Below are 13167 nucleotides of genomic sequence, written 5' to 3'. Positions count from 1 at the left end.
CATCACATTTAATCCTCACGGGTTTATTATGGATAGTTTTAATGTATAGATACATAAATACAGTCGACCCTCATTTTTGTGGATTCTGTGTTTGTGAATCTGCCTACTCACTAAAATGGGTTTGTAACCTCAAAATCAATAATCATGGTGTTTTGGGGGTCATTCGCAGACATACATGTGCAGAGCAGCAAAAAATTTAAGTTGCTGGAGGCACATGTTCCCAGCTGAGGTTGAACAAGGAGACACTCTGCCTTCTTGTTTCAACTCTCACACTGTAAACAAGTGACCTATTCATGGTCTATTTATTGCCATGTTTTTTGCATTTTTGTGCATCTCCCCCCACAACACTGTTAAAAATGGCCCTCAAGGGGCTTCCCTGGTGGCGCCGTGGCTAAGAATCTGCCTGCCAATGCAGGGGACACGGGTTCGAGCCCTGGTCCGGGAAGATTCCACATGCCGTGGAGCAACTAAGCCCGTGTGCCACAACTACTGAACCTGCGCTCTAGAGCCCGTGAGCCACAACTACTGAGCCCGCGCACCTAGAGCTGGTGCTCTGCAACAAGAGAAGCCACCACAATGAGAAGCCCACGCACCACCACAAAGAGTAGCCCTGCTCGCTGCCATTAGAGAAAGCCCACGCAGCAACAAAGACCCAACACGGCCAAAAATAAAAACAAATAAATGAATTAATTAAAAAAAATGGCCCCCAAGCATATCGCCAAAGCACCACCTAGTGTTCCTAAGCACAAAAATGCTCTGATGTGCCTTACAAAGAAACATGTGTGTTAGATAAGCTTCATTCAGGCATGAGTCATAGTACTGTTGGCTGTGAGTTCAGTGTAATGAATAAACAATATATATTAAATAAGGTGTCTCTAAACAGAAATGCACATAAAACAAGGTTATGTATTGAGCAGCTGACAAAAATATTGTAGCCAGAGGCTTGTAGGAACCTAAACCTGCATTACCCGTAGGAGAGATAGGTCAGGGTTTGCTAACAGTGTTTGTGGCAGCTTTATAGAACAAAACTACCATGAATAATGAGGATCAACTGTATATGTATAGACACACATATACACCTATAAATATATGACATTTTACCAGTAAGCCAATAAACATTTTCACTAATATTCATTCAATTACTATCACTAATGTTTAAAGTCAGAAATAACCACATAGATTGCATCTAAGCTTTTATGTTATAGATGAAGAAACTAAGATCCAGATCAATGCATTTGGATAAGATCACAATCAATGACAGAGCAAAAGCTATTACTCGGGTATTCAGACTTCCACACCTACACCAAGCTGTCTCCCAATTCCCAAAAATGTCAAGAAACTCAAATGTTATTGCTTTTCTCTTTTTTTTTCATATTTCTTTGATTCTCATGATAAGCTTATGAGGGCAGATACTGAAAAGCAGCAGGAATTCAGGTTTTCTGAATCTAGTCCTTATGCTATCTCTAAAACTGTAGGAAATGGGAGGCTGTGGTTCTTTCAGGAAATTGGTAAAGCAAATATTATAAAAGTCAGTCACACTCAAGAAACTAAAACTTGCCTCCTCCTTTGCCACACACAAAACAATGAGATGAAAATCAGTATATACCAAATGCCTTATTTAATCGGCATAGAAAGAATACTTTGTGTAAAAGGCTTATGGGGTTAAAGAACTATGTAAGTCAGTATGTTAAGTAAGGCTCTCAACTTTGTATGTACACATTCATACCCGGTACAAGCTTCTATCAAACTGATCTCAAGCATCACCAGTAAAGAGCATAGTACATTTTTTACTATGAAATTTCTACAGATGACACTAAATACAATAGGTTCTAAAGCCATATCAAACACCCATGGGACAAATGGAGAAGACTGTACTAGGAAAGAGATATGAATTTCTCCCTGAAGTTCTCCCATGAACTTATGCAGGAGGAACACCAGAGAATCTAGAGTATTTATATGGTATTTGGTTAATACTTTTTATTAAAAGATAAATATTTTAAAATTTCATCTTCATAAAATAAGTAAATGTTTAAAAAGCAAAGAGTCCTGAGCACTAAGTCTAATAATTCAGAGACCATGAGGGTCAATAGGAAGTGAATTCCTTGGCAGGGACAAAAACGCGATGTGGACTAACACCAAATTCAAATGTGACAGCTCAGCCCCATTGTCCAGCACATCAGAAAACTTAGTTAAATGATAATCAATGGCAGACATGATTTCCTTATTAACTTAATTCAGACAGTCTTTGTCTTAGTGGTGATCCTTAGCTATTGCATATTAATCAAAAGACTCCAATGTCCTTGATTACAATTTCAATACCAATTCTTTTCAATAACTGTTGCTTCTAGAAAAAAGGTGAAAACTCCGAAGGAGAAGAGGATAAAGGAAAAAAATATGAAGATAAAGGAAGAGAGCCAGCAGAGAAACCAGTTGAAACATCCAAATGTCGAACAAGTTCTATTACAGCAGAGGAAGCGCACCAGTCAATTAGAAGGGCAGTTTTACCCAGAGGAACTACCCGTCAATCACTCATCATCAGCATGGCTCCTTCTACGGAGGCTGGGGAAGAGGTTCTGATGATTGAAGTCAAAGAAAATGCTAAGCCATAAATGTTTGATTATCTTTAGATACAATCTAGTTAGTTCCCAAAGACATTGTAGTCAGGATGGTAGCTTAAACTAATGAGAGGAAAAGACCTTGCCGGGACCCTTGAGAAACCATAGGCAAATCCCTAGCTTAGTTTCTAGGATTTATCTGAGAGTGTGATCTTCTGCAGTGGCAATAAGATTATTAAAAAACCATCCCTATTCTCCATTGTCATTAGCTTTGCACAATTAGTATTTCTCCTAATTGTATATAGTAGGTTATTTTTCTTCCATTCTTTCTTGATGTTTCTTCTCTCCATTTTGATTAGGTTGGTCTTGGCTCTGAAATGGTTCACTAACTTTTGCTCTTAATTGTGTGTGTGTGTGTGTGTGTGTGATTGTGTGTGTGTGTTAAAGTCTTGCATCGCACTGTTAGTCTTGGTTAAATGTTCCATGTATATGAATTTGTCTCTTATTTTGGGAGTATGAGATTTTAATAAAATGTCAAAAGTTGGGTGATTTTCATTCAAGGCAGGGTGATGAGTCAGTCAAGTATCAAATCAACCCAGCAGCTGGGTCTGAAGGGAAGCAAACAAGGGAGCCGATGGATGTAAAACCCAACTTGCAGAGGAGTCCCCTGAAGAGCACTGCTGGTCAGCGTTACTAACAAACCCACAAGCAAAAGCACATTGCAGCAACATGTTGGAAAAACTGTACCCTTTACTAAAGAAATAAATTTAAATATTTTCCCTCATATCAACTTAAAAGGCTCATCTGGCTCAACAGACTCAAACAGGAGGAATCAGATTGTCCCCATCTTCATGGAGGCTAAAGTGACATTTCTCAGAAACTTTTGCAAGCATTTACTTCAGAAGATGTCAGATTTGAGCTTCTTGTTTTCAGCTTTAGTAAAAAGTGACGAGGTTAGGAAGGCAGACTGTACACATGTCAGATTGACATATCCCTGCAATTTGCAGAACCTACATGTACAGCTGTTTACAAAATCTCCGAGTTAATTAAGTGCACTTTAGGAAGTTGTCCTCATGAATCAGCTAGCATTAGCATAATTACCAAAGTCTCAAGCTGTGAAGAGGCTAAAAGAGCCAGGCTGCTGTCAGAAGTAATAATACATATAGAATTCCATTCTAATAAATGCCCTTAGGGTATAAAATTAAATTCTGTATAATAAGGCTATTTCCAAGTCCCAGAAGATGGTCATTGTAACAGCACTTTGCAGTGTTTTAACAAATTATATTAGGCAAAAAGCCTACAACATAGATGCATTCAGCAAACCATGTAAAAGTAATCACTAGAATAAAATGTATCATTTGGTACTCACCATTTTTTAATATAGTGTTCAAGTATCACAGAAACATGACAAATTTTACAAAAGGTTGGGTGGTGTTTTTCAGGATTTAAGGGAATGGAGAGAAACTGTTAAATAGTGTTTATTTATAAATGGGAGTTTATCAAGAGTGATTAGAAGAGCCAGAAAGAAAAGGTAAAAATAGGGCCTGAAAAAAGTCTGATAATAGGAAAAAAAACAAAGGAGAAAAGTCCTGAACTTGTGAATAATATGTTCTCTCCTTAAATTCTATGTTCTTCCCCTGTCATTTATTTCCCCTCCCAAACTATCTTTTTTAGATATCTTCATTCTTCCAGTCTCTCAGACTCAAATCTAAGAATAATTAGTAACTCTTCCTTTGCTTATATAGTGTCACCAAATCCTTTTTCTTTCTTAAATCTTTCTAATTGTCTTTTCTTTTTCAACTTCAATACTAACAACTCAGTTCATATTTTCTGTTCAAATAGATAATCATTTTTTACCAACTATCAGCTCTAATCACTTGTCTACCTTTCTCAATCCTTTTGCCATAGGTAAAATTAGAGCTTTATAAAATACAACTATCTTAGTCCATTCAGGCTGCTATAACAAGAATACCACAGATTGGGTATGTTATAAACAACAGAAATTTACTTCTCACAGTTCTGGAGGCTTGGAAGTCCAGGATCATGGCCCAGCATGGTTCACAGCAAGCTCCTTCTCACTGTGACCTCACATGGTGGAAGGGGAAAGGGGTCTCTCTGGAGCCTGTTTTATGAAGGCACTAATCCTATCCATGAGGGCAGAACACCTCCCAAAGGCCCCACCTCCTAATACTATCATCTTTGGGGTTAGGATTTCAGTACATAAATTTGCTGGGGAGGGGGAGAGGCAGAGGTGAGGGACACTAACATTCAAACCACAGCAACCACTTTTGACCATGTTACTTCTCTACTCAGGGACCTATTAATCCCTCCTAGTGATTAAATCTTATTTGTCCAAATTTAATTACCACTATCCCAACCATACCCTCCACTGAAGCTGGTCGTCTTGCTTTTTCTGGAACCACCACCTACCTTTCTTCCTCTGGCATTTGTCCACGCTACCTACCACAGTATGGAGTGTGTCTCTCCTCCATCACTTACCTCTTTCCTATGCTTCCAAATCTCTCCCACTGCCTCTAAAGACATCAACCCATGATAGTTCTAATTTCAAGGGAGTATCACATAGTACAGCATTCCACTGTTCTCTAACTTCTGCTTAATTTTAAATGATAACAAGGCAAAGACTAGCTCTTGTGCTTTATTTGTAAATGGAAAGAGAGAAAGCCCAGGGTTGTTTTTAAAGGAGCGAGGATAGCAATAGTCAACTCATGGAAGCAAAATAAATAGGATATCAACATAGAAAAGATGCTTGATTTTACTTGTACTTAAAGAAACACAAATCAGAACAAAAATGGAATACTTTATACCTATCAAACTGGAAAATATTTGAAAGTAGACAATAATACCAAGTGCTGGCAAGTATGTAAACTGGAGCTACTATTCTGGCAGTACTACTTCAGATACATATCCTAGAAAATCCTCAAGCAGGGCCGTAAAAGAAAAAGCAAGAGGAAATGCATTGTTTGTAGTACAAAGGAACGGAAGGCAACTGGGGTGTCTACATGAGGAGAATGGATTAAAAATATATGGCATGTGGCATAGGGATGTGTTTTTAAGATGAAATTCTATTCAGCCATTGGAAATAATGAATTAGATTTACACATAACAACATGGATAGATCTCTTTTAAAAACTAGTGTGGATTTTCTTAAGTAAGAAAAAGGAATGAGATCTTTAGTCATACCATGCATGCATATTTTTATAAAGCCTATCTGATCAAGACTATCAGGGACAAATCTGTAGCCCAACAGAGCCAAGTTTATTACCCTGTGGCAACAAGGGAGACCATTCACCAGAGGAAACGTGAGTGTCCCACCAAACACAGGAAAGGACAAGTTATGATAGGATATTGGGGAAAGGTAGAGGTTAGGTAGAGTTTAAATGAGGTGATGTTTTGAGAGGCTCAGATTAAAACAAGACTGTATGTAAAGGGGTTAACATCAGCCCTGGGCCAACAAGCAGACTCAGGGTCCTGTTTTCTTAGAAACTACTCAGTTAAGATAAACATAGACTGTTGTGTCCAGAAACCCCTTATCTAAAGGTGTATACCTGGCTGCTTCTCGTGTCAGAATGACTTAGATTCTCCAGGCAAATGTGGAATGTTTCAGTCTGACTGATAAGATTTCAAATAGAAAAGTTTCTAACAATCTGTGATTTTAGGGAACAAAGTTCCTCAGCACTGTGTCTCTTTGTTGATTAGCAAAAGTGGTGTTTACAGTTTCACAATTTAAAAATATACAAAACACTATGTATTTCAAAAATATATACATGTCTAAGAAACTATGTTAAATGCATTAGAGATGATGGCTATGGGGAGAAAGGAACGTGGAAGTGGTAATAGGAATAGATGAAGTGAGAAAAAATAATAAATCAAGAGCCTCAAATAACAAGGATAATGTGCCATGAACTGAGAAGCACGATTAACTCAATTTTATGGACTTGAGTTCAGTGTTGTGTCTAGAAATAGGCTAGTGGAGAAGTGAGACCCCCATTAATCGAGGGTCTTTCCTTCAGCCTCTGTTACATCTGAGCCACACAGGCAGTCACTATAGATACAGCTGCTACTTCATCTGCTCTCTGGGGCCTGTCCTGCCAATGAGGCTTTTCTTCTGCATGTGGGCAGGTCTCCACTTGACCCCAGCAGAGACTACTAAGCATGCTTAGGGACCAGCAGAGACTACTAAGCATGCTTAGGGACCAGCAGAGACTACTAAGCATGCTTAGGGACCAGCAGAGACTACTAATCATGCTTAGGGACCAGCAGAGACTACTAACCATGCTTAGTGTTAGGGACTGAATTGTATCCTCTTCAAATTCATGGGTTGAAGGCCTAAACCCTAATGTGACCACATTTGGAGACAGCGTCTTTAAGGAGGTAATTAAGGTGAAACTAGGTCATAAGGGTGGGGTCCTAATCCAATAGGATTGGTGTCCTTGTTTTTATAAGAAGAGGGAGAGATACCAGGGGTGCTGGTGCACAGAAAAAAGGCCATGTGAAGACACAGCGAGGGAACTCCCTTGCAGTCCAGTGGTTAGGACTCCAAGCTTCCACTGCAGGGGGCATGGGTCCCCTGGTTGGGGAGCTCAGATACCACATGCTGGGCCATGCAGCCAAAAAAAAAAAAAAAAAAAAAAGACACAGTGAGAAAACAGCCAGTTGCAAGCAAAAGAGAGAAGCCTCAGGAGAAACCAAAACTTCGGGTATCCTGATCTTGGACTTCCAGCCTCCAAAACTATGAGAAAATAAATTTCTGTTGTTAAATACCCATTCCGTGGTATTCTGTATGGCAGCACCAGCAGACTAATACACTTAGTTTCATGAACTATGGCAGAAAATAGCTGTTGGTTGGAGAAGCAGGAAACGAGAATGAGGAATACATTGTGGAGATTCAAGAGGCAGTGATAAGACAGGCCCATGGAGGTGTAAAATAACCATACCCAGGGAGCAGCTGTGAGTGACTGTACTGAGGCCCAGCCTTAAATTATATCAGCTCATTTGTTAGGTACATGCCAGAGTTCCCAGAACTTAGCTATGAGGAAGAACAATAGTTGAAATATGGATTTGCAACCTCCATAGATGTTGACCACACTTCTCTCAACAAATCTTAATATTACATTCATTCATTCTTCATAAAACCCCAGGGTATTATCATCTATTTCTTAACAGACCCCAAGCCCACAACCCACTCTTGATAATATTAACTTCATACTTTGCTTAAAGATGTGAAATATGTGAGGGGGAGGGTAGGAATATGGTAAAACATGGATGGGGCAGACATTTTACCCTATGAATTTCAAAAATATTTTCTGATTAAAAATGAAAATTTTTTATAGGGTGGGGTTCCCCCCTCCTCCCCGGGATAGCATAACTAACAGTGTGTATTCAATAAAAGGTAGTTGATTAAATGGAATCTCCAACATAAATGTGGTATCCCTCCGCCCAGTGCTGGAGCCAGCCCCAGCTTCCCTGAGTCTGCCATTATCACTCTGCCAGGTCTCAGTGTTACCGCTGAGTTTTCTGCTGAAATAATCTGGCTTTGCCACGCGTGGAGTCCTACAGGTCACCTTCTTCTATGCTCTCTTCACTTTTCACAGCTGAGGATTTATAAGTTCCCAGGAACTGCTCACCCAAGCTTTCTCTTCCTCATCCAGATCCCCTCAAAAGGCAAGGTTGATCTTCCAGCATTCTGTACTTGATTTCAAGTAAAACTCAAGTAAAACTAAGTCTCACTTCTGTTGACCAAGTCTTCCAAATGCTATTGGTGCAGAACATCCACCCAACCTCGTCCCCAAATTCCCCAAGGATGTGCTGTCTCCTGCCAGCTCTCTGCGTTAGTGATGCAGCCCTGGTTTCCACTTGCTCGGTATGACTTAGCACTGACATTCTTCCCTGCAGGACCTCCTTCCTCCACCCATCTCCTTACCTAAACAGTGTGCTCTCTAAGGAATTCAAAATAAATCTCACATTAGCTTAAATCAAATATCATTAAGAGGAGGCAGAGTCAAGATGGTGGACTAGGAGGACATGGAATTTGCATCTCTGCACAACTAGGGCACCTACCTAGCACCAGTGGGGGACCATGGACACCTAAGGGGACGGGATGACCCCCCAGCAACTGGGTAGGTTGCGGGGCATGCAGGGGAGTGAGAGGGGAGAAGTGGAGGCGGGATGGGACTGGCGTCCCTGAGGGGCAACTGGGGGAGGGAAAGGGATCCCATGCTCGAAGGGGGAAATTGGCGGACTATTGGGAGGACAGAGGATCAAAAGGGAGCATGGCCAGGCTTCCCTTGCCCACTTGAGCTCCTGGGAGGCTGCTGAGATCCCAGGCCTGATCCTCTGCCCACCTACACCCCCTCCAACTGCACGGGTCCTGAGGGAGTGGGAGGGAGGGAAGGAGGAGCAAAAGTAAAGGCCGGACCTACAGGACCAGCACCCCTGAAGGGTGGTTGGGGGAGGGGAGGAGTTCCTACACCCAGTAGGATGCACCCACGGTTAGGGGTCCAGCGGGGATGGGGGAGACGGGGGTGGGGGTGGGGGGGTGTGGAGGAACAGAGGAGAATGCTGCCAGTGCTTTCCCTGTCCACTTAGACACCCAGGGAGCCTATTAGTCTCCCAGGCCTAATCCTCTGCCCTCGGAGCCTCCCTCCTGCCACGCAGAGCCCAAGCTCCGCCCCTACACCTGCACCCAGGGCCTTACCTCTACACTGAGACCCCCTGAGATGCCCTCCAACATGCTGGGCCTAAACTCCACCCACACACTCTCACCCAGGGCCTTACCTCCAAACTCTGGAGCTCCACACTCAGGAGGCCCCCCTTTGGAAATGCTGCCTCTCCCCTTCCACGCAGGTCCCAAGCAGAGGCCCCACCCCATGCTTGAACGTTGCCCCGCCTAGGCCCTGCCCCCAAAGCCTTTTCTGGCTGCATGGGTCCTTAGCCTAGGCCCCGCCTCATGCTCAAATATCACCTCCCACTCGCCTATGTCCTGTCTCACCCTAAATCCCACCCCTGCTTAAGTTCCACCCCCGCCTAAACTCCGCCCCCATAGCCAAGTCTTCTTTTTTCTTTTTTCTTCTTTTAAATGGGGTTCTGTTTCACCTTGTTGATTCATTGTTGATGATTCATTTATATTTTTATTTTTTCTAATAAATCTTTTATTTTTCTAATTTTATTTTATTCTTTGTACTTTGTTATTGTTCTGCTCCTTTTGGCTTGTTTCCCTCTCACCCTCCCCCCACTTTTTTTCTTTTTTCTGTTGTGGTTTTATTTTACCTTGTTGCAGTTGTTTCAATTATATTTCTATTTTTCCTAACATATTTTTTAATCTAATTTTATTTTGTTTTTTATTCTTTGTTATTGTATTACTCCTTTTTTACTTTACTTTTCTTTTCTTTTTTTTTTCCTGTGCCACATGGCTTGCAGGATCTTGATTCCCAGGCCAGAGGTCAGGCCAGTAAGACAGGAATACAGCCCCACCATAAAAAAAAAAAAAAAAAAAAAAAAAAAGACAAAAAAATACGTTACAGATGAAGGAGTAAGGTAAAAACCTACAAGACCAAATAAACAAATATGAAATAGGTAACCGACCTGAAAAAGAATTCAGAATAATGATAGTAAAGATGATCCAAAATCTCGGAAACAGAATGGAGAAAATACAAGAAACCTTTAACAAGTATCTAGAACTAAAGAGCAAACAAACAGTGATGAACTATACAATAACTGAAATTAAAAATACTCTAGAAGGAAGCAAGAGCAGAATAACTGAGGCAGAAGAATGAATCAGTGAGCTGGAAGATAAAATGGTGGAAATAACTGCAGGGAGCAGAATACAGAAAAAAGAATGAACAGAATTGAGGACAGTCTCAGAGACCGCTGGGACAATATTAAACGCACCAACATTCGAATTATAGGGGTCCCAGAAGAAGAAGAGAAAAAGAAAGGGTCTGAGAAAATATTTGAGGAGATTATAGTAGAAACCTTCTCTAACATGGGAAAGGAAATAGTCAATCAAGTCCAGGAAGCGCAGAGTCCCATACAGGAAAACCCAAAGAGAAACATGCTGAGACACATATTAATCAAACTATCAAAGATTAAATACAAAGAAAAAATATTAAAAACAGCAAGGGAAAAGCAACAAATAACATACAAGGGAATCCCCATAACGTTAACAGCTGATCTTTCAGCATAAACTCTGCAAACCAGAAGGGAGTGGCAGGACATAGTTAAAGTGATGAAAGGGAAAAACCTATAACCAAGATTACTCTACCCAGCAAGGATCTCATTCAGGTTCGATGGAAAAATCAAAAGCTTCACAGACAAGCAAATCTATGAGAATTCAGCACCACCAAACCAGCATTACAACAAATGCTAAAGGAACTTCTCTAAGCTGGAAACACAACAGAAGAAAAAGACCAACAAAAAAACCCCAAATCAATTAAGAAAATGCTAATAGGAACATACATATCAATAATCACCTTTACTGTAAATGGATTAAATGCTCCAACCAAAAGACACAAACTGGCTGAATGGATACAAAACAAGACCCTTATATATGCTGTCTACAAGAAACCCACTACAGACCTAGGGACACATACAGACTGAAAGTGAGGGGATGGAAAAAGATATTCCATGCAAATGGAAATCAAAAGAAAGCTGGAGTAGCAATACTCATATTAGATAAAACAGACTTTAAAATAAAGAGTGTTACAAGAGATAAGGAAGGACACTACATAATGATCAAGGGATCAGTCCAAGAAGAAAACGTAACAATTATAAATATATATGCACTCACCATAGGAGCACCTCAATACATAAGGCAAATGCTAACAGCCATAAAAGGAGAAATTGACAGTAACATAATAATAATGGGACTTTAACACCCCACTTACACCAAGAGACAGATTATCCAGACAGAAAACAAATAAGGAAACACAAGCTTTAAATGACACAATAGACCAGATAGACTAAATTGATCTTTTAGGACATTCTACCTGAAAGAGGAAGAATACACTTTCTTCGCAAGTGCACGTGGAACATTCTCCAGAATAGATATTTTGGGTCACTAATCAAACCTTGGAAAAGTAAAGAAAATTGAAATATTATCAAGCATCTTTTCCAACCACAATACTATGAGATTATAAATCAATTACAGGAAAAAAACAGTAAAATACACAAATACATGGAGGCTAAACAGTGCACTGCTAAATAACCAAGAGATCACTGAAGAAATCAGAGAGGAAAACAAAAAATACCTAGAAACAAATGACAACGAAAACATGACAATCCAAAACCTATGGGATGCAGCAAAAGTAGTTCTAAGAGGGAAGTTCATAGCAATTCAAGCTCACCTCAAGAAATAAGAAAAATCTCAAATAAACCATCTAACCTTACACCTAAAGCAACTAGAAAAAGAAGAACAAAGAAAACCCAAAATTAGTAGAAGGAAAGAAATCATAAAGATCAGAGCAGAAATAAATGAAATAGAAACAAAGAAAACAATAGCAAAGATCAATAAAACAAAAAGCTCATTCTTTGAGAAGGTAAACAAAATTGATAAACCTTTAGCGAGACTCATCAAGAAAAAAAGGGAGAGGACGCAAATCAATAAAAGGGAAATGAAAAAGGAGAGATTACAACTGACACTGCAGAAATACAAAAGATCTTAAGAGACTACTTACCACAAGCAACTATATGCCAATAAAATGGACAACCTGAAAGAAATGGACAAATTATTGGAAAAATATAACCTTCCAAGATTGAACCAGGAAGAATTAGAAAATATAAACAGACTAATCAAAGGTAATGAAATTAAAACTCTAATTAAAAATCTTCCAATAAACAAAAGCCCAGGACCAGATGGCTTCACAGACCAATTCTGTCAAACATTTAGAGAAGAGTTAACATCTCTCCTCAAACTCTTCCAAAAAATTGCAGAGGGAGGAACACTCCCAAACTAATTCTACGAGGCCATCATCACCCTGATACCAAAACCAGACAAAGATATCACAAAAAAAGAAAATTATAGACTAATATCATTGATGAGCATGGATGTAAAAATCCTCAACAAAATACTAGCAAACAGAATCCAACAGCACATTAAAGGCTCATACACCATGATCAAGTGGGGTTTATCCCAGGGATGCAAGGATTCTTCAATATATGCAAAACAATCAATGTGATACACCTTATTAACAAACAGAAGAATAAAAACCATATAATCATGTCAACAGATGCAGAAACAGCTTTTTACAATATTCAACACCCATTTATGATAAAAACTCTCCAGAAACTGGGCATAGAGGGAACCTACCTCGACATAAGACAAGCCATATATGAAAAACCCAGAGGAAACATTCTCAATGGTGAAAAACTGAAAGCATTTCCTCTAAGATCAGGAACAAGACAAGAATGTCCACTCTTGCCACTATTATTCAACATAGTATTGGAAGTCCTAGACACAGCAATCAGAGAAGAAGAAGAAATAAAAGGAATACAAATTGGAAAAGAAGTAAAACTGTCACTGTTTGCTGCTGACATGATACTATACATAGAAATTCCTAAAGATGCCACCAGAAAACTACTAGAACTAATCAATGAA

The 13167-nt window shown here is 39.8% G+C and overlaps 1 protein-coding gene across 1 annotated transcript in view; it reads left to right on the top strand.

Moving 5' to 3' along the window:
* The window catches only part of CNGB3 (cyclic nucleotide gated channel subunit beta 3), a gene marked incomplete at both ends in the record, with an annotated part of 140516 nt that extends 137907 nt beyond the window's left edge, over window positions 1–2609 (top strand). Inside the window, 2 exons of the mRNA XM_079722145.1 lie at window positions 1206–1280; window positions 2349–2609. Of these exons, the coding sequence (XP_079578271.1) occupies window positions 1206–1280; window positions 2349–2609 (336 nt within the window). The remainder of the gene's footprint in view (window positions 1–1205; window positions 1281–2348) is intronic.
* Between the last annotated feature and the right edge of the window lie 10558 nt (window positions 2610–13167).

This window comes from Hyperoodon ampullatus (genome assembly GCF_949752795.1).
Source record: "Hyperoodon ampullatus genome assembly, chromosome: 17".
NCBI lineage: Eukaryota > Metazoa > Chordata > Mammalia > Artiodactyla > Ziphiidae > Hyperoodon > Hyperoodon ampullatus.
This window is presented reverse-complemented; position numbering and strand designations above follow the sequence as displayed.